Source organism: Branchiostoma floridae, chromosome 18 (assembly GCF_000003815.2).
Source record: "Branchiostoma floridae strain S238N-H82 chromosome 18, Bfl_VNyyK, whole genome shotgun sequence".
NCBI classification, from domain to species: Eukaryota; Metazoa; Chordata; class Leptocardii; order Amphioxiformes; family Branchiostomatidae; genus Branchiostoma; species Branchiostoma floridae.
In genome coordinates this window covers 12,144,792-12,165,323 of record NC_049996.1, presented here as the reverse complement: position 1 = coordinate 12,165,323, position 20,532 = coordinate 12,144,792, and the positions used below count along the sequence as shown (strand labels likewise).

Below are 20,532 nucleotides of genomic sequence, written 5' to 3'. Positions count from 1 at the left end.
GTGCTGGTGTTGATTTGAATGATTCATTTAAGACAATATCAAGCCTGAAGATGATTCAGGAAACAGAAAAAATTATTGATGATGCTTCTACGGCTGCATAAAGGGTTCTTTGAAATTCAGTCCCACCATTTCAAACCAACTGTTACAGTGGCAGTCTGAATAGAAGAAGTGTTCAAGTATAGGTTTATTGGTGATTTTCTGTAGATATCTACATACATCACACATAAATACATGTATATAGCTTTATCACTCTGGTCCAGCCATGCAATAAAAACAGTCATAAAATGTATATATATTTACTCTTCATAGAAGGTTTAAAACTTAACTGTGTACTATGTAGTTTCTCAAAATCTAGCAGCTACAAATATAAACAATCCTGGTACAAAGTATAGAATCTCTTCATAAATAATTAGTATTCAACATTGACGTGTCTAGTCTGAATTGCAACTTACTCAAGACTTATATTTTCATATCTGTTCTATATTGCCTAGAAGTTTGTTATTTGACCTGAATCATCATTTGTATTATTGAGCTGGTTGAGAGAGAGACCAGTTTTGACACTTAAACAATTGGCTTGCTATACAAGTGCGACACAGCTAAAGCATGACTACACGCAGTCAGCCAGTACACAGTCTAGCAAGTTGATGATCACATTTCTAGTTCTAACCCAATAGCACAAACCTGGAGTAGCTACTGTTTCATGTTTAGCAATAAACATGGCCCTGTATGGAACAATAACAGTGACCCTTTACTGTATATGTGTCTGCATGGTGCATAGATGTGCGCAGCTTACACATCTGGTACACATCAAATTCTGCGATCCTGGTATGTGAATGAGCATAATAGTAGCATCAATGTGATGTGACAAACCTCTGCATGTGAAAGAACCCAACACACTTATTGAGTAGGGGCGACCCAGTGTAGCTGGCTAAATATGTGACCTGTCATGAAGTCACATTGCAGTACTGGCTAAATACTAAGACATGACCTGTCGTGAAGTCACATTGCAGTGGCTAATGAAAAAGCATTTAATGCTTTGTACTAAGTCTGAAGTCACCTGCTTTTCCTTACTGTAAGAAAGGCTGTAGATGGTGCATCTCCTCCAGAAAGTCCTGCACAATAGATGAGTGGAAAGTGAACTCTCTGACCAGTCCCTTGTAGTACAGGTTGAGTAGGAACTTGAGCGTGGGCCAGTCTCGCGTGTACAGGGCAGCGTTCAGGACGGATGAGGCGATCGGCATCGGGGTGAAACCACGCCCGTACTCGATCATCCACGTATCCATGTTCCAGTTGACGAGATGGTCGTCACTTGTTAGAACCCAGGCTGTGTCGCCTGTGGGAAAATGGGAAGTTATTGAATATGCTACATGCACACATAATCAGATAATCTTTGTGTACACACTGTCTTTATTCAAATAGACCATTATCATGGCCTTGCCTATGTCAAAATGTAGAAATGCAAACTGAAAACATGAAAATGCAAATACTTGTAGGACAACAATTGCAGCCAATATCTCAATGGTTGAGCCGCTAATTGCCATGCTATTATTGGTTGAATGATAATTGTGATGGACAGTCAGGATTGGTATATTCAAAGTCATCAAATAACATTCAATTTGTAAGATCACACTTGCACACATATAGCTGACCTGGCTTAAGGTTGACAGTAAACTCGCCATCATGCTTGACTCTTGTCTGCACCCCTCCTCCTTCTATCACAGTCTCCGAGGTGTTTGCCCAACCATGCCCTGTAGGTTTGGTAATGGCATTAATGATACATACACAATTAGAAATCAAAGATATTTTATAAACCCCTGTGAAATATTTTTAGTTTTGGGGCAAACGGACACACCAAAAGGAAAACATCCACACATGGCATAATACATTCATTTCATAACACATAAAAGTCGGATATAATGCCTAACAAATATCATGCAAGTTCTAATACCATAATTTTGCATGAAAAACATAAAAGGCAAAGCTCTTGACTTACAGTTGAGCTCCAACGAGCTGTTTGGTTTGGGTATGTAGTGTTTCAGGTATTGGCACACGGAATCTGTAACAAAACATCACAGAGTAATAAGAATATATCTTATTATCATCAACATTCTACTCATGGTGTAAAGCAAAAGTAACAGGAGCTGTGTAATGTAAATCTTGAAAATCTTTAAGTGTTTTTCACTGTGACCTTCCCACTGCAAACTCTTGACAATGAGAATATATCCATTGTATTACTACTGCACTAAAAAATTATTTCAACTGCAAATATAAAACATTGAAACAAAACTGTTAACTGTGAATTAAATCAAAGCAAAATTTACAGTATTGTTGCTTACCTCTTTTCCAAGGTTTGATAAAGTCTTTCCTAGTTTCCTTTTCTTCCTGAACCTTTTCTTTCTCAGTACAACAGCTCTGGTCAGCTGACTTTGTCTTCGGCTTCTTCTTCTCCTTCTTTTGAGAGTCTTTCTCCTTGTATTTCTTCTTATCTTTTTGCATCTTGTTTCCCTTCTTGTCCCTTTTGTCTTCTCTTATTTCAGATTCTTCTTCCTCACAAACACACTCCTCTTCTGTTTGGGATGTTCTGCCTGGCTTGCTCTTTCTGCCTTCTCTTTCTTCAGCACTTCTCTCTGCAGAACGAAAGGAAACTCTCTCATTGGTTGATTTCATAATTGCAATGCTGTCATTGGCTGAGCAGCTAATTGTGATGGGCAGTCAGGATTAAGTTGGCTATACTTTTAAAAAGTGCTCTCGTAAAATATGTACACATAGGAGAAAAACATGAAATGTTTATAGAAATATTTTGATGCTTTTAATGACATTTGACTATTGGGATTTATATACCACATCAACCTAGAGACATAACAAATGTTACTTTCTGAGCGAATCTAAAACAGTTAACAAGAGCATAAATCTACTCACCTGTTTGAATAGCAGATAAAACCATGTATGTCTGTATATGTAATCCTACCATGTTTTGGTGGGGAAATCTCAAAGTCCAGATCTGTTCCCACAAAGGCCAGGTATTCAGTCAGAGACAGGTGCAGCAGACACATGGGGCCCACATGTTCAGCTGTGGGGATACAGGTGTGCATGTAATTATCACTGACAGGTGTAACACATTTGGGGATACAGGTGGGTATATAATCACGTGTGTATATGCACATAAATCATCAATTACAATTAAACATGACATACGAGAAGCTCTGAGGAAGATACGAGATCTTTGAACTCTTGTTGTTGTTTACTTACTGGTATCCACGTAGAGCCACTGTAAGTCTTCATCAGGCAGCAGACCGTTTGGGTACACTTCCCGCAGGTGGTCTACAATGGCTTTCATGGCCGTCTCACGATCAGCATCTGGGAAATAACATCAACCTTTACGTTAACTGCTATCAAGTCATGTAGCAAAAAAGTCTCTTCACTGTATTGTTGAAACTTACTAAATATTATTTTAATATAACATTTTGGGCAAATCACACAAATCTGTTTGATGTTTGCATAAAGTTCATTCCATTGTTGATTTTAACATAAATTAAGAAAAGGGTATACATGGACACGGATATTATACTACACAAAGTTACTGCATTTTTCTTTATCATTTGAGAACTTTCAATTAGCCTGGTCTTATTCTGTCAATTTATAACGGTACCTTATCATGATCAATACGGTCCCCATTTTTACAAAAGTTGGGACAGGCACTCTCTTTATACCTGCAAACTTGTATTTCATATCATCCACTTACCTATGTACTCTCTTGTGATGGCGGCTATGGCTTTGTGCTCAAAGTTATACCCTTTCCTGTCCAGCCAGTATTGTACAGCTAGGACAACGAACCCGGCGAAGAGGACCGTCCACACGATGCCTTTTATCACCTCCATTACGCAATGTCATGAGCTGAAACTCGCCAAATATCTTCAGAAATTCGTGTTACTTATGTACACAACAAGATAGCTGCTAGAAACTGCTGAAATTATGAGAAAACATTATAAAAGTCATCCGAACCGCCCTCCCCCATCCCGAGCGCCGCCATGTTTTTATCCCGTCATCCTCTGCGCGCAGATGCACCTGTTCTTTGATGACAGCTATTTCATACCAAGAGGTCCCGGGACGGGGTCTCTTTCTTCATATCCACCTTTTCTATTATCTCCGTGAAAACGAAGAAATTGTTTGTTGATGCGCGCATGTGTGTGTGTGCGTGTGTTTGTTACATTGTCGATTGTGTGTGTCCGCCCTGTGTCCACAGGATGCAAGCTAAAATAGCGTTCTACGAGACTTGTGAAATGGTCAGCAACAGTCTTTAGAAATCAAATTCCAGTATATTGCTGGTTATATTATCACTTCCTATTAGGCTGGATCAAACGACTCACTGAAAATGCTAAAGAAAACCACTCAATCATGCAGTACGTAATAGATATGACGACGTAGTGACATGTTCCTATAGCTAGTGGAGTTCTACAATTTGAAGCATGCGATGCGCAAAGACGGTCTACTCGGAGACAAGCGAGCGTGGTCAAGGTAAAGAAGCAATGGAGGCGTATTGCCTTTTATTTTGGACCAGAGATACAGCTAGTCCTTAATGGATCTCAAGCAATGCAATGGCATTATACAGCTCGGGCCTCGAATGGATTCTGGTGCAAGATACTAGCATATTTCTCACTTGTTATACTTGTAAAAATTATAAGAACAAAAAGATTTGAAGTCATTGAAAAATAACACGCCATGCAAGATGCTGATTAGAAAGAACGTCATAACAACAACAAAAGTTATGTCTCTGATCACACATCCATGTACATATCCATACAATGTCTCATATCAATAAACGTTTCCTATGTACATTTGTATAGCCTAAATCGTTTATTACATCACTCAGAACTCAAGTCAAACAAATATAAAAACAATAATTAGTGAAAGCAATGTGATTAAAAAAATCTGTCAAAGGTTGACGAAATTCTGATACTAGTACACTACGTCATGTTGTAAGGTCACAGATCATATGTACCTGTACATTTCTACACAGCTTTCCTTCCAACACGATACCGCTATATAACCGTTAGGAGTCAGAGCGATCCCGCAAGCCTCTCCTCCCTTAGCTGTTGCCACCTTCCGTACGAACATCCCGTCCTGCCCGAACACCTGCACACGGCCGTCAACACCGTCTCCTACAATGATGTTACCTGTTGGGTCTAATGCGATACCTTCTGGGTCGCGAAATTCCCCATCATTCTCTCCTTCTTCACCAAAACTGAATATCAAATTTCCTTCAAGATCGAAGGTGAATATTTTGTGTTCTTCGTTGTCTGTGACGAACATGACATCACGTGACTCATCCACTGCTATGAAGCGCGGGACCAGTCCCTTGCCGATCTCCCGGATGAGGCTCCCGTCAGTCTGCAGGAGGAGACAAGACATTTGCTTGTTGTCTACCACCACCATGCGGCCGTCCTTCAGAACTGTTACTCCAGCTGGATCTTGTACACAGTCAGGCTTGAACGTGTCCATAAGTTCGCCGTCCTTGGAGTAGCGCCTGATTCCACAGTCTTCGCCGTACGACGTCACAAGAAACCCCTCATTTGAGTCCACATCAATACCGTATGGGCACTTACCGTCAACAGGGAAGCTCCTCAAAGATTGCCCATTTCCTGGATCGAATATCTGAACCCGCTTGTTGCCCAGATCCACCACTGCAATGTTGCCGTCAGCATCAACAGTGACACCTGCCGGGCCGATCAGTTCCCCCACCCCACTTCCCGGCCGTCCGATAGTTAACACAGGTGTGTCCTCACTTTGTACTTGGACGTCCAACGGACTTCCTTCCACCTGCTGTGAGTTCACCTTGACCTCTAACCTATGTTTTCCCGTGACCTTGGGTGAGTACGATATTTCCCACACGCTTCCGCTCTTCATCTCTAGTTGTGTCATGACATCATTTCCAGACGGATCCTTCATGCTGGATGTAACGGTTTTGCTGTTTGTAACACACCGACAGCCCTCTTTGGTCATTGTAGTCAGTACGGCTACGCAGCGAAAACCCCGAACCGCCGGCTTAACAGCTATTTTACACTTAGAGATGTCGACGTCTGTCTCTAGGCCTCCGAAATGTTTAAGTTCTTTCTCAAATTCAAAAAGAGAGGTGTTCTCGACGAACTGAAACTCGCTCCAGTTGGACTCCAGGTCCACTTGTTTTGCCAGTAGAGTTTCTACCCTTGTTACAGGTTTGCGGTAGCAAAACCTGTTCTGTTTTCGTTGGCTTTTACGGGCGCCGCCATTTTGTTTTACGGTGTATGACGGGAAGGGTGGCGCTGGTGCCATTTGGATATGACGGATTGGTGTGTTGTATGAAGTTATGAGATGACTAGGAAACGTGATCTTGTGGTCTCATCGGAAACGACAGGACGGCAAGAGCCACAAGCATGAAGGCTTAGTGTGTTGTATGAAGGAATTGGATGGTTAGGAAACGTGATCTTGTGGTCTTGTCGGAAACGGCAGGACGGCAAGAGACACAAGCATGAAGGGTTAGTGTGTTGTATGAAGGGATCGGATGGGATGGTTAGGAAATATGATCTTGTACTCTTGTCGGAAGCGGCAGGACGGCAAGAGACACAAGCATGAAGGGTTAGTGTGTTGTATGAAGGGATCGGATGGGATGGTTAGGAAATATGATCTTGTACTCTTGTCGGAAACGGCAGGACGGCAAGAGCCACAAGCATGAAGGGTTAGTGTGTTGTATGAAGGAATTCGCCAGTGGGATGGTTAGGAAATGTGATCTTGTACTCTTGTCGGAAACGGCAGGACGGCAAGAGCCACAAGCATGAAGGGTTAGTGTGTTGTATGAAGGAATTCGCCAGTGGGATGGTTAGGAAATGTGATCTTGTACTCTTGTCGGAAACGGCAGGACGGCAAGAGCCACAAGCATGAAGGGTTAGTGTGTTGTAAAGTTAAGAAAGTTACGACGAGATCCCCAACGATAGAGGCTTAGACATGTAACAAATATATATAGGTTCTTTTAGTTGCCGACTGGAATTCAAAGATCAGCAAATGAAGGATAAAGAAATGACGCAGAGACAAGAATTTCCGTACACAGGGCACGGAAGACTTTTAACGTTGTAACAGGCTTCATAATAATGCTCTCTCACTTTGGTGAAGCTCTATATTGTCTCTCCTGAACTGAACTCTCTTACCTTAGAAATCTCCTGTCTTCACAATCTGTCTCAGTACCAGACAAATGTCTGCTCTTCTGAACTGCCGTAGAAATCTCTCGTCTTTGTATTCTGTCTTACCTGACAGACAGCTACACAACTCCGCTCATATCACTAAACATTGGTTACTAGTACATCTCAGTCTGTTGCAGTTCACGTCATCAAACGAATAACCGTCTAAGAATAACAATCACAGTACAATACCACTGACTAATTACTTCTAGCAAACGTTGCGTTGTATCTTCTTGTAAGTGACGGAGTGAAAGACTGATACAGCTTGTATATACAATACCTGTAAGGTCCCATTTATGTATTACACCGAGTTCCGGCCCGAAAAGTAAACGGCTGCACAGACGTGTGTTTAAGCGTAGAGTTGGTAAGAGTTTGTTTGTAACTCAAGAAATTTGCAGGCAATGTTCGAATTATGTAAATGACATGCTAGAACAATATGTTGACTTATTCATATCTGTAAATATGCATATACGTCTGCTTAGTTGCACTGTAAGTACTTGTTATAATCCTCACGAAAGTCTCTGTACTTTTGTCGTGTCAATAAAGATTTCAAATACGTTTGGTTGTGATGTCGACCATTCGTATATCCATCTAGGTCAATTGAAGTATTTTTTTACATTCCTTAATATGACCTAATAGAATAGACAACACGTATTCGTATAAGTCAAATAACGCAGACAGCACGTGTATGTCAGTCCATGAATTCTCTAACTGCACTCAGTTTTACCATCAATAGCAGCGCAATCGCTTGGCTGCACGCAGCTCTGCTGTCGGTCTTGCATTTCCCTCTCATGGCCTTGCTCCTTCGGGCGACGTTGTTTCAGGTTTTGCATGGCTTCCAGTCTCGGTCTCCTTGTAGCAATTTTCTTACGAATGTCCTTCCCTTCAGTGATACAGCTCGTCTTCCAGTGCAAGCCATCAGCGACGTCCCTTGCGGATAGAGAGACACACACACACATCAACCTGTACCTGAACGCTTTAGCCCAACGAAATATTCAAAATATTCCAAAATGTTGATTTGCCTTTGAAAAAAGAATAATAAAAGTGATAAGAAATAGAATAAGAAGTCCATGACGATGAGATGTTTCCTTTCCACTGCAAATATTATAGTTGTACTTCGTAAACATCTTTATGATGAGCCCCTGCAAAAACAATGCCAAAAAGGACAGGTCAATTGCATTTATTTTTATAAAAAAGTTCTATAAATTTGAAAAATTCAAAACTAACAATTAAATCAAGTTCATAATCTAACTATACCTGGCTGTGACCAAACAACACGATCATTATTCTAAGATCCCTTTGACTATGCAGAAGTGGAAGCCGAGTTACTTACCGAAGTGCAGGGGAGTGCGTTGACTTCGTGGGGGCAGTTGCTATTAATCATCAGAGACCGGTCCCAGACCCGTGTTGTCTCCCCTCTGTCTGGCAGCGAAATGACTGCTGTGCTCGTAATCAGCTTGGTTTACGTTTCATCTGCATTACGCAATATGAATACTAGGCAGCCCATTGGCCAGCGACCATGGGTTATTCCATAGCGGAAAAGGGGGAGCGAGGAAAGAGGAGAAGGGCATTAAACAACCGGTCAACCTGTATTAAAACAACTGGCCAACCCGTAAAAGAATAATCACACCAAACTTGAAAGATTGGACATATCCTGTAAACATTCCATTGGCCGTGGCGGGGACTGCGGGCATGCTATTATCATGTGTAAAACACACGTAGAAAAATACACCATTACATAGTCGCACTTGCAAAGACTTACGCAATCTTATGCAACTCCGACTTGCCTTGACTGACTGATTGATATGCCAGGTGGTTTGAGCATAGACTACCGTAGTCAACAAGTTTTCAGTCGTTGCGATGTTGCACAATACAGCTAAAACATGGCAAATTTACGCAAAATAAAGATGCTTGCCCTGGTTTCTTAATCTTTTTATCACATATACAAAAATAGCTTCCCATGGTATTGCATGCGATTGCGCAATTCCATGCCATCAGAATGACGTCTCAGTGAAACAAAAGATTTCTAAAAAGCAGAATACACAGTCACGAATGATAAAATGAAAACTGTATACGCAGACAACGTCCATCTTGATATTTTCCTCGTTGACTTCTTGGGTCCAAAAGATACCTAATAATACTGTGCTGTCAATTTATAGATAAACACGACAAATACGTTTTTGTGAATATCTCAACACACAATAGGAAATGTTAAAAAAGACCCACAGGTGCTAAATAGGTCACATGGTTCCTTGTATTGTCGTTGTGGCAAATCCAGGGATGTCCAGCATTACAACAAGCTCCTCGGAGGTGGTGGGGTGGTGGGAACGTCTAATACGCCGTACAAGAAATTGTTGGTCTGCATGATGTGGGCAACGTACGGAAGGATGCCTTCGTGTTATCCGAAATGATGAAGCCCTTGGTTGTACCGAGGATGTAGCCACGCCGTATGCAGGTAGCCAACATTCAGTAATTCCAGTGTATTTCTAAGTCTGTCTCCGGGAACAACAGACACATCGAAGGGAGACATTACCGTTCATGAAAAGGAACAGAAATGTGAGACGTTGTGTCAGACCGTGTCAGCTTTCTCTGCCCCGGGGTCATCGGGTTATCGGGGTCATCAGAGAAATCAGGGTTTGTCACGTTTTCAATTAACCGGCAAAATAGCAAGGTGTCAGGTTCACACGCTTCCTGTCAATCATCTAACTGTCATTTGGTTTGAGTTCATCTATCTTTTACCTGTCCCGTGTTCAGTGAAATAGGTGGGGTTTGTGATTTTAATGAAACGTAGACTTTTGGTGATTTACTAATTGGCAAACGCTCGGACAAATTGTGGCAACAGTTTGAAATAAACTTTCTTTCGGTCTCGTCGTGAAGACATTTTCCACTGCATTCAGTATGCAATACTTAAACAGTCTAACGTGGACAAATAGCTTCTTATAACGACCTCTCTATCTCTAATGGATAAGCGCTTATTCGAACTCAGGTAATTTTCCATCGAATATATATTTTGATTTGAAACCTTTGTAGCATATTGGCTTACCATGATTTGTAGACGATTTGTAAAATAATTTTTGACGTACATATCCTCTCTTTAATTAACAATGTACATATATTCTTATTGTCTACAGGGTAATTGGTGTTCCATAAGAGGGAATATCATGAAAGTTGGTGTAACCAGCTCTTCTTGCAATTATTTACCATTTTGTATTGTTGACACAGTAAAACGTTCACCTGTAAGGGATGTGTGTGGATGTCCAGTTGCTTCAGCCTCAGCCAATACTTAGGTACAAGAACACTGATACATCCATATCTATTTGGAATACCCCGAGTTTTGCCCTACTAGCTAGGTTACACGAATTTCTGTGTGCACTAAGGATCGGTGTTTTTACAAAAGCGGTTCTATATGTTAATATTTCAACAGGGCAATTGTCAGTGCTCTTTGCCTCAGATCTCAACAGAATATAACATTATAAACTTGACATATGCATTATCGTGTTTAAGTAGGGCCTTAGGGAATAACGCAGTCTGAATGAGGGTTTTGATACCGAAAGCGGCTTTCTGTGCCTTTCAAGACAGTTGATTTAGCTAAAGAATAGCTGCCTGGCGAGGACAGGCCTGGATAAAGAGCGTCATTTGGAAACTTGATGTTCCTGAAAGTCCATTCCAATTTTTTGAAAACCACCACTTTAGTTTTCTTTAGTATTGAATCTTCCATTTCATGTCCAGTGCACGCAACACAAAACACGCTTCTCTACGTCTACGGCGACAGTGGTGTCCTGTCTGAACATGCACCTGCATGATCATGAGTCGTGGGAAATTCCCTGACGAGGTGACGGCCCAAAAACCCCACGCCTCTACGGCGACAGTGGTGTCGTGTCTGAACATGCAGCTGCATGATCATGAGTCATGGGAAATTCCCTGACGAGATGACGGCCAAAAACCCACGCCTCCATACATGATCGTAAATGCGCGATTTTATTTTTACAAAAATGAATTTATGACGATTGTGAATTAAAGAAATGTGGGATTTTTTTTATAATTGCAGATATAACGACAGTGAATGAAAGACATGCGGGATTTTTTTTTTCGAATGCCAATATGACGACTGCGTATGAAAGAAATGCGGGATTTTTACGAATGTGATAAAAGAAATGGGGGATTGTTTACAAATGCAATTATGACGATTGCGATCGAAAAATGTGTGATTTCTTACAAATGCAAATCTGACGACTGTTAGTGAAAGAAATACGGGATTCTGTATGGATGCAATGACGACGACTTTGAATTAAAGAAGTGTGGGATTTGTTACAAATGATGACGATGGTGAATGATGAAGACATGTGGGAAAGAAATGCTACTAGTTATAGCAGCACCCCAATGAGTCCACACAGTATAGTCAGGACCGTAATTGAACTGAACATAAAATGGACATGCAAGAGAATGATTTGTTTTTCCGGTCATTATTTTGATCGCAGCTACCAGTAGTCTACCAGAATCTGGTACCGATGATGACTAGCGTGTATGTTTGTTGGTCAATTTGTTGGTCTGCATGATGTGGGCAACGTACGGAAGGATGCCTTCGTGTTATCCGAAATGATGAAGCCCTTGGTTGTACCGAGGATATCGCCACCGCCGTATGCAGGTAGCCAACATTCAGTAATTCCAGTGTATTTCTAAGTCTGTCTCCGGGAACAACAGACACATCGAAGGGACACATGAAAAGGAACAGAAATGAGAGACGTTGTGTCAGACCGTGTCAGCTTTCTCTGCCCCGGGGTCATCGGGTTATCGGGGTCATCAGAGAAATCAGGGTTTGTCACGTTTTCAATTAACCGGCAAAATAGCAAGGTGTCAGGTTCACACGCTTCCTGTCAATCATCTGTCATTTGGTTTGAGTTCATCTATCTTTTAACTGTCCCGTGTTCTGTGAAATAGGTGGGGTTTGTGATTTTAATGAAACGTAGACTTTTGGTGATTTACTAATTGGCAAACGCTCGGACAAATTGTGGCAACAGTTTGAAATAAACTTTCTTTCGGTCCCGTCGTGAAAACATTTTCCACTGCATTCAGTATGCAATACTTAATTATAATAAACAGTCTAACGTGGACAAATAGCTTCTTGTAACGACCTCTCTATCTCTAATGGATAAGCGCTTATTCTTATCTTAGATATGGCGGATCTTTATTCGAACTCAGGTAATTTTCCATCGAATATATATTTGGATTTGAAACCTTTGTAGCATATTGGCTTACCATGATTTGTAGACGATTTGTAAAATAATTTTTGACGTACATATCCTCTCTTTAATTAACAATGTACATATATTCTTATTGTCTACAGGGTAATTGGTGTTCCATAAGAGGGAATATCATGAAAGTTGGTGTAACCAGCTCTTCTTGCAATTATTTCCCATTTTGTATTGTTGACACAGTAAAACGTTCACCTGTAAGGGATGTGTGTGGATGTCCAGTTGCTTCAGCCTCAGCCAATACTTAGGTACAAGAACACTGATGCATCCATATCTATTTGGAATACCCCGAGTTTTGCCCTACTAGCTAGGTTACACGAATTTCTGTGTGCACTAAGGATCGGTGTTTTTACAAAAGCGGTTCTATATGTTAATATTTCAACAGGGCAATTGTCAGTGCCCTTTGCCTCAGATCTCAACAGAATATAACATTGTAGACTTGACATATGCATTATCGTGTTTAAGTAGGGCCTTAGGGAATAACGCAGTCTGAATGAGGGTTTTGATACCGAAAGCGGCTTTCTGTGCCTTTCAAGACAGTTGATTTAGCTAAAGAATAACTGCCTGACGAGGACAGGCCTGGATAAAGAGCGTCATTTGGAAACTTGATGTTCCTGAAAGTCCATCCCAATTTTTTTTAAACCACCACTTTAGTTTTCTTTAGTATTGAATCTTCCATTTCATGCAGAAGACGTTAAGCTTGTCCAGTGCACGCAAACAAAACACGCTTCTCTACGTCTACGGCGACAGTGGTGTCCTGTCTGAACATGCACCTGCATGATCATGAGTCGTGGGAAATTCCCTGACGAGGTGACGGCCCAAAACCCCCACGCCTCTACGGCGACAGTGGTGTCGTGTCTGAACATGCAGCTGCATGATCATGAGTCATGGGAAATTCCCTGACGAGATGACGGCCCAAAACCCCACGCCTCCATACATGATCGTAAATGCGCGATTTTATTTTTACAAAAATGAATTTATGACGATTGTGAATTAAAGAAATGTGGGATTTTTTTTTAAAATTGCAGATATAACGACAGTGAATGAAAGACATGCGGGATTTTTTTTTCGAATGCCAATATGACGACTGCGTATGAAAGAAATGCGGGATTTTTACGAATGCGATTAGGACGATTGCGAATAAAAGAAATGGGGGATTGTTTACAAATGCAATTATGACGATTGCGATCGAAAAATGTGTGATTTCTTACAAATGCAAATCTGACGACTGTTAGTGAAAGAAATACGGGATTCTGTACGGATGCAATGACGACGACTTTGAATTAAAGAAGTGTGGGATTTGTTACAAATGATGACGATGGTGAATGATGAAGACATGTGGGAAAGAAATGCTACTAGTTATAGCAGCACCCCAATGAGTCCACACAGTATAGTCAGGACCGTAATTGAACTGAACATAAAATGGACATGCAAGAGACTGATTTGTTTTTCCGGTCATTATTTTGATCGCAGCTACCAGTAGTCTACCGGAATCTGGTACCGATGATGACTAGCGTGTATGTTGGTTGACAAAGACATTGAGAAATGATTGTTTCTAATAGAAAATTTACGGGTGAGCAGTGACGCTTGTACGAGGGAGTTTCAAACTCTGGCGGCATGACAAATCCCCGGTGAGCTTATCTAAAGGTGCCCTCTCACTGCACTTGCGTCACTGCGGGGTTTGTTCACTGCGTTACTGTTTTGCTATTTTCTCCGATATATTTCAGAATTTAGATATTGCGTAATACGTAAAAGTATGAAGACGACAATTTTACGCTATATTTTGAGATGTTGACAGCAGAACTTGCAACAGCTAGACAAAGATTAGCCTGGATGTCAGGCGACTTCCAACTTCTCGGCTCAAGGGCTAACATGTAGTCTCCACCAGACTGACTACGCTTGCTGTTATAGGGAGAATACTTTGCCTGGGAAGTTTTGCTACCAGAGGCTTTGGTCGGCCGCGTAATCCCAACCTGATTTAACCTAATAGCGTGTACTGATTCCCCTGGCCAATTTCCCGATTTTATTGCCGAATTTCACGATCCCTGGACCCACGTAGGAAGGTGTAGTCTACCCAGCATGCTCCGACTAAAGAAATTCTACAACAGACCCCCCAGTTATATTTTACAGATACGTTGATATGTTTATCTTTTTTTAGCAGAAGTGTTTTTGATGCAGGTGCCTATAGAAGAGTCCATCCTCACACAGGGAGGGGCAATCGTTTAAATGCAATTCTGGACAGGGTGATTATGCGAAGTCCGTTCTTTGATGAGAGGAGCTGTAATTGAACGGGTCCAGTTTACATGAAGATAGCGCTACAATACTCCATTACCCTGCGAGAGAGTCATTTTGCTAAATTTAATTTTGGACTGGAGTGCTTAGGCAAAGTCCATTTTATTTTAGAGAAAGTGTTTCTAAACCAGTGCATTTCACATGTGGATGCTGGCCAATGGAAGAGTCCATTCTCGCACAGTTAATTTTTAGCCTGAATAAATCTCGCTTAATCTGATTAAATCTCGCTGTATAGCAGCCCGCCCAACATCCGCCGGCCCCCTAGAGGAGGGGACAGTTACAGCCCTGGACAGCGGAGTTTGCGTTGCACAGACTAAGTTAATTTTTGAGCAGAAGGATTATTGAACTGGTCCACTACATTGTAGTTGTCGACACATGTCACAAGAAAAGTCCATTCTCTTTTTAAAGATTCAATCTACGAATTTGATGATAATGCATAAGGAACTTCTTTGGTAGGGCTCATGCATAGTCCATTTTTAACCGGAAGTGTTTTTAACGTCAATATTAATATTTATGTTAATTTATCCCGCATAAATTACTCACACGCAAACCTGTATATATATTTGCTGCAACAGCTAATATTTAACTCTAGTTTGGACTTGGCTCCCCACTTCTACAACGTGCACGTCACTTCCGTGTTGCACAGCTTGTTGACAGAACGTTTGTGCGCTCGTCAGTTCAGCCAACTCAAACTCTGTCGCTTCCCTTTTTGCTTGTAGGCCTTTGCTATCCACTCGGCATTGTTCGTCAATCTGGCTCAAAATCTCCTGTTCACGCTTTTGCAGCATGTCAACAAGTTGACGGAAATACGCCTTAGTTTGGTTTGTGGCTGCGTCTTTAGAAGGAGTTATCTTTGACATCTTCCTGTCAACTTCTTTGATAGAGGCTTCAATTTCCTTCAGACGTGGCTCCATCTGTTTGAGAAGTTCTTGCATCGTTTGTTTCCTCATCTGCGCAACGGAGGTGATTTCTACTGGGTTGTGATCTTTGCCCGGTCGGTGGTCGACCACGGTACATGCTGTACAAACCAAAGCGTTACAGCTCTCACAGTAGAAGACTAGTTCGTGGTTCTTGTGTTTATCGCAGTGTCGTTTTCGTTGAAACTTGCTCACACCTCTTTCTGCTTTAAGCATGGCTTCGGCGGTCACTTCGTGGTCTCTTGTAGCTGGAAGTTTCCTGTGTACTGCTGCACACGACTCACACATTAAGGTAGCACAATCGGCACACCAAGACTTTGGACCCTCCACGTTCCCCTCACACACCTGGCATGGCACACCTGGCTCCGCCCTTTTCTTCACGGCCGCGAAATCCAGCAGGTTGCTGACGTAGAAGTTGGTCTTGAGTCCGTCCACACCTTGGTTTGGTAAACTGACCTGTGTGCGGCAGGTTGGACACTCCAGCGGGTCCTGTTTTGAAGCCCATTCCTGCAGACATTGTTTACAGAATGTGTGCAGACATGGCAGAATTCTGGCGTCCCGGAAGTGCAGCATGCAGACGGGACACGTCAGGAACTGCTCGTCAAAGTCGTCGCTTGCAAGCTTACTTGCCATTCTAGATTCAGACGACAGTTGTGTTAACGCAAGGATGCTATAACGTCCTTGATTTCAGTAAACGACGCGACGCGACACTGCCAGATTCTTCTTGGAAAGTGGTTTCGGTCACGAGGCTAACGCTATCACGTGATCGTAGCAGACGCAACCATTGGAGACGATGGAGCACGTCACCGGAACGTACTGCGCCTGCGCAAAAAGTATAGACATGCTAAACCTTGCTAAACCCCCGGTTTACTAAAGGGCCGCATTTAAGAAAGTACGTGCGTATATAAGGGTAAAATCCCGTGTACGTTTTACATGAAACCATGTCTCTAACATATACTGTGCAACAAGCGGGATTTCAATGCAACGTTGACCAAACCAAGCCCCAAACCACCAAGGTTCACGCAGGCGCAGTACGTTCCGGTGACGTGCTAGACGATGGTGACCTCAATTTGTTTGTTCAGACCTGTTAACTTTTGGACTAGTACATACACTGGGGGGAGGACCGACCCAGTATATGCCAGTAATGTATTCATTACTATGAAAGAGTAGAGAAAGCGAACATATACTCAAATGCTGACAGTTATTTCAACTTAAGCAAGTTGAGTATCAGCTTGCAAACGCATGTTCCACAAATTCTAAACGGCAAGTCTACACCGAGTACACCCCCAAGCCATAGTCCTTGGATTAGTCCTTCAGGCTTCAAACAGGTAGCTCACGACTGACCATTCCACGATCTCATGTATGGGGATAACGAAAACCCACAAGTTTCAAAACTAATTCAACAAGAATATGGTATTTTCTATAAATGTTCGTCTTAAACCGCCCAAATCTGAGACGTCAACATTCTTTTTTGCATTTTGCCGCCTTAGCGGCAAAATGCCCTGAGACCAGAATAGTCGCCGTTGTGATGGGGTGATGGAGTGATGTTGAGATGAACGGACCTGTTCAAAATCTGCAATGCATTTGTATACAACTTAAAAGCTCTGTCGTGGGTCATTGTCTGTGGTCCGTAATGGGGCCTAATATTTGATTAGATTAAATGAATGAAGTATGATATTCCTAAGATTGATGCAGCATATAATCAAATTATTGCTCTTACATTTTAACGTTGTATTACCAATTCATAAAGATGAAATGTTTTCCAAATAAATCGTGTATATATATATATAACAGTTACATATAGCCTATCCCAGATTCCTTTGCGACTTAGTTAATATTCATTAGTAGGGTTTCCAGTCGCAACGCACATGCGTGCGGCGGTGGTGTTTTCCGTGCGTGTAGCGATTTTCGATTGATCGCCGTGTAAAATTGAGAAAAGCCTAGAACTTCAAACTTACCAGAATTGTAGTATATAGTATGGAGGCCCTGGCAATGTAAAAATTTTAAGCAGGGGATAAAAGATTGTTGAGATATGGCCTTCGGGAAAATGCCTCGCGAGACGGGAAAGTCACTTCCGCGTTTACGTGTTCGAGCGCTCTGCGGGCATGGCGTTGCGTCAGCCTGATTTGCATGTCAGCCTTATTTGGAAGCAACCCATATATGGCAGGATTGGATAGACAAGAAAACAAGCTACAATTTGGTACGTGAAACTTTCTTGTACCGCAATTTTAAGGTGGTTTACCTCCAGTTTGCAAATTTAGATGGCATTTTTCACCATTGATGTCTTATTTTTTTCAAAAAGTTGCATCCATGTGTGTAACAAGCGGTTTCTAAGCTTTAAAATGATGTATAACATGTGTAGGTTTGTTGTGAGTTAGCGATGTGAATGTTCAACATGTGCGACTCGCTCCGTGTGGTGTGCCGAGTCACGGCATATAAAGTTAGTTAGGCGGGTCCATAATTATCAAAATATTCTCGTTTCCATGTAAATAATTAGCGTATTGATATTCATTAAATTGTATACAGATAGCCTTTATAAGTGTAGATACATTGTATGTTCGGACACGTTTGTTTCAGGTTTGAGACGCAAAACTTTTGTTTTCTTTGTCACCAACTTCATGAAAGGAAACATCATTTGTAAATGTGTCCAACGTGAGCATATTTACGTTGAGATGATCACTGAAGTTCAATTTTTACCTTGTAAGATCCAAAAAATCAATAACATAGCAAGTTGTGTTTGTTGTTGAATGTGATATCAAGGGCATAGAGGTTTTTGCTGATATTTCCAATGTTAAAAGTTTTCAGATTTGCAAGATGCTGCATTGGGAATAGCACCTGGAACATCATAGAAGAAATTGAGATGGCACAGAGGGAGAATTACAATGTATCAACCATTCAAAGCTGTGCAGCTTAGAAGAGGAGCTACCAAGTCTTTTCAAACATATGTTGTAATGTCAAAGAATTATCAATTGTTCAATAAACTTGAATAAACCAGTTACAAAGTCAGGTGGTCATGGTTCATAGGTAATATCTTTATATACTTTTGGTCATCAGATGTCGTAAAAGTAGTATTTCCTGGTGAAATGTGATAGTTTTGATGGCAAATTTAGAATTAGCATGTGCCAAAACCCTTTAGTAGTAAGGTATGCTGATATTCAATGCTTATGGTCAGACTGTGAAAGGGAATAACTCAAGAAGGGGTTGACGGATCATCATGATTATTGGTATGTAGATAGATTAAGTGATGCTTCCTGTAATTAAATATTAATTATGCAAATCAGAAGCTAATTTGCATAATTGATGTGGAAATTATCTAAACTATTTCTATTCTGTTATATCAAACATGTGATATTTGTCACTGAGATAGAGAAGAATGTTGATAGGTAATTTTTTATGTGGACTTATATAAGTGACAGGTGCCGATGACCTTTGACCTTTTGAGATATGTTACAAATTAGTATTTTTGATTACACATAATCTCGTAACCATGTCTCTAGAATGTCTGCAATAAACTGTGTTAAGAGAATCTACTACATATTTCCAATATCTGAAATATCTTAATTATAGGATGAACAGTTTATTGATTATCGCTCTTCAAAAAGGGGTCATCTGGAAATAATTGGCCACTTTTCCAGCTGTGCCATGCTGAAAAAACTTAATTTTCAGCAGGTTGACCTCACCTGTAGTGAAAGAAAAAGGCAAATAAACACCTTATCTTTACTTGATTGCTACAAAATACTACTTGGACTGTGCAGAAAAGAACTTTTGAGTGGCACAATGTTTTTACTTTCTTAATTATTGCTAATTAGAAATGCGATTTTCACACCTGGCGCCACACCTGCGGACACCGCCTAGCAACTTTAAAGGGCCATATCTCTGGAACGGAAGGTCCGATTTTTGTTCTGTATTTTCATAAATCAACACCCTCTATTAGGGAACACAAATGTTCTGATTCCCCTGGGTACAAAACAATTTCGACTGGAAACCCTATGACATTAGTAGGATTTCCAGTGCGAAAATGGAAATTGCCACGATTTTTCATTGATCGCCCTGTATTATCGAAAAAGAACTGGACCTTCTAACTTACCAGATTTGTAGTATGTACTATGGAGACCGTGACAATGTAAAAATATTAAAGCAGGGGTAAACGATTGCTGAGATATCATTTTCTGAAAAGTGCGCTATGATGCAGAGAAGTGACTTCCGGGTTCAGGGGTCACTACACAAATACCTCTGACGTCAGCCTGATTTGAAGAGCTACGGTCCGGGATCGAGTCCAGGGGAGGGTGATTTTAAATTGTTCTTGTTTCCTTTTTACATCCATTTAATATAAACAATAGTTTCAGCACATTCCAATAACTAGAAAAAAACCGTGTACACACGCAAACCTTGGCAAAATGCCAGCTTTTTTAAAGCACTTGTTTGTTTTGCTTCCGATTTCAACCTCTCTCCAGTTTAAAGGTAACCCACACCCGTTATATACACCTGTTAGACTGGTGCCATTTTACTGACGTTTAGACGAAAAGTGCAACTCCATCGCTACGGTATAACCACGTATTTCAACATAATAACTAAAACAGATTTCCTGTCATGGTAGGAGCCTTAAGAGAAATATTGAAACATACGATGCGACGCGACCGTGAACAGTCCCGGGCTATATATACTAGTTACGTAGATCTCTGCCGTGAAGGTGGTCATCCGTGGGGGCAGCCAAGAGCATAACAATGACAACTAATAAGTATCATGTCATGTCTCTGATCACATGTTGCTGTACATTTCTACACCAGGTAGGATATGTATCATCATAAAGACATTTAATAGTATTCATATTTTCATACAATAGTAACTTAAATCACAACAAAA

General features: G+C 41.2%; 2 protein-coding genes and 1 long non-coding RNA gene across 3 annotated transcripts; all 3 read right to left on the bottom strand.

Moving 5' to 3' along the window:
• Nucleotides 1–280: 280 nt before the first annotated feature.
• LOC118405814 (sigma non-opioid intracellular receptor 1-like) lies at nucleotides 281–4,038 on the bottom strand. The gene is made up of 7 exons (XM_035805588.1): nucleotides 3,743–4,038; nucleotides 3,250–3,357; nucleotides 2,969–3,070; nucleotides 2,337–2,627; nucleotides 1,994–2,056; nucleotides 1,650–1,748; nucleotides 281–1,333 (listed from the first exon to the last, which is right to left on the bottom strand). The coding sequence occupies exons 1-7, from the start codon at nucleotides 3,876–3,878 to the stop codon at nucleotides 1,068–1,070; spliced, it is 1,065 nt and encodes a 354-aa protein (XP_035661481.1). The 5' UTR covers nucleotides 3,879–4,038; the 3' UTR covers nucleotides 281–1,067.
• Nucleotides 4,039–4,615: 577 nt separating this feature from the next.
• LOC118405796 (tripartite motif-containing protein 2-like) lies at nucleotides 4,616–16,437 on the bottom strand. The gene is made up of 2 exons (XM_035805557.1): nucleotides 15,345–16,437; nucleotides 4,616–6,206 (listed from the first exon to the last, which is right to left on the bottom strand). Exons 1-2 carry the CDS (start codon nucleotides 16,300–16,302, stop codon nucleotides 4,990–4,992), a joined length of 2,175 nt encoding a protein of 724 aa, XP_035661450.1. The 5' UTR covers nucleotides 16,303–16,437; the 3' UTR covers nucleotides 4,616–4,989.
• On the bottom strand, nucleotides 7,117–9,428 carry LOC118405797. Its single transcript, XR_004829938.1, has 2 exons — nucleotides 8,542–9,428; nucleotides 7,117–8,350 (listed from the first exon to the last, which is right to left on the bottom strand). It is a non-coding gene; the product is annotated as an uncharacterized LOC118405797 (long non-coding RNA).
• Nucleotides 16,438–20,532: the final 4,095 nt, after the last annotated feature.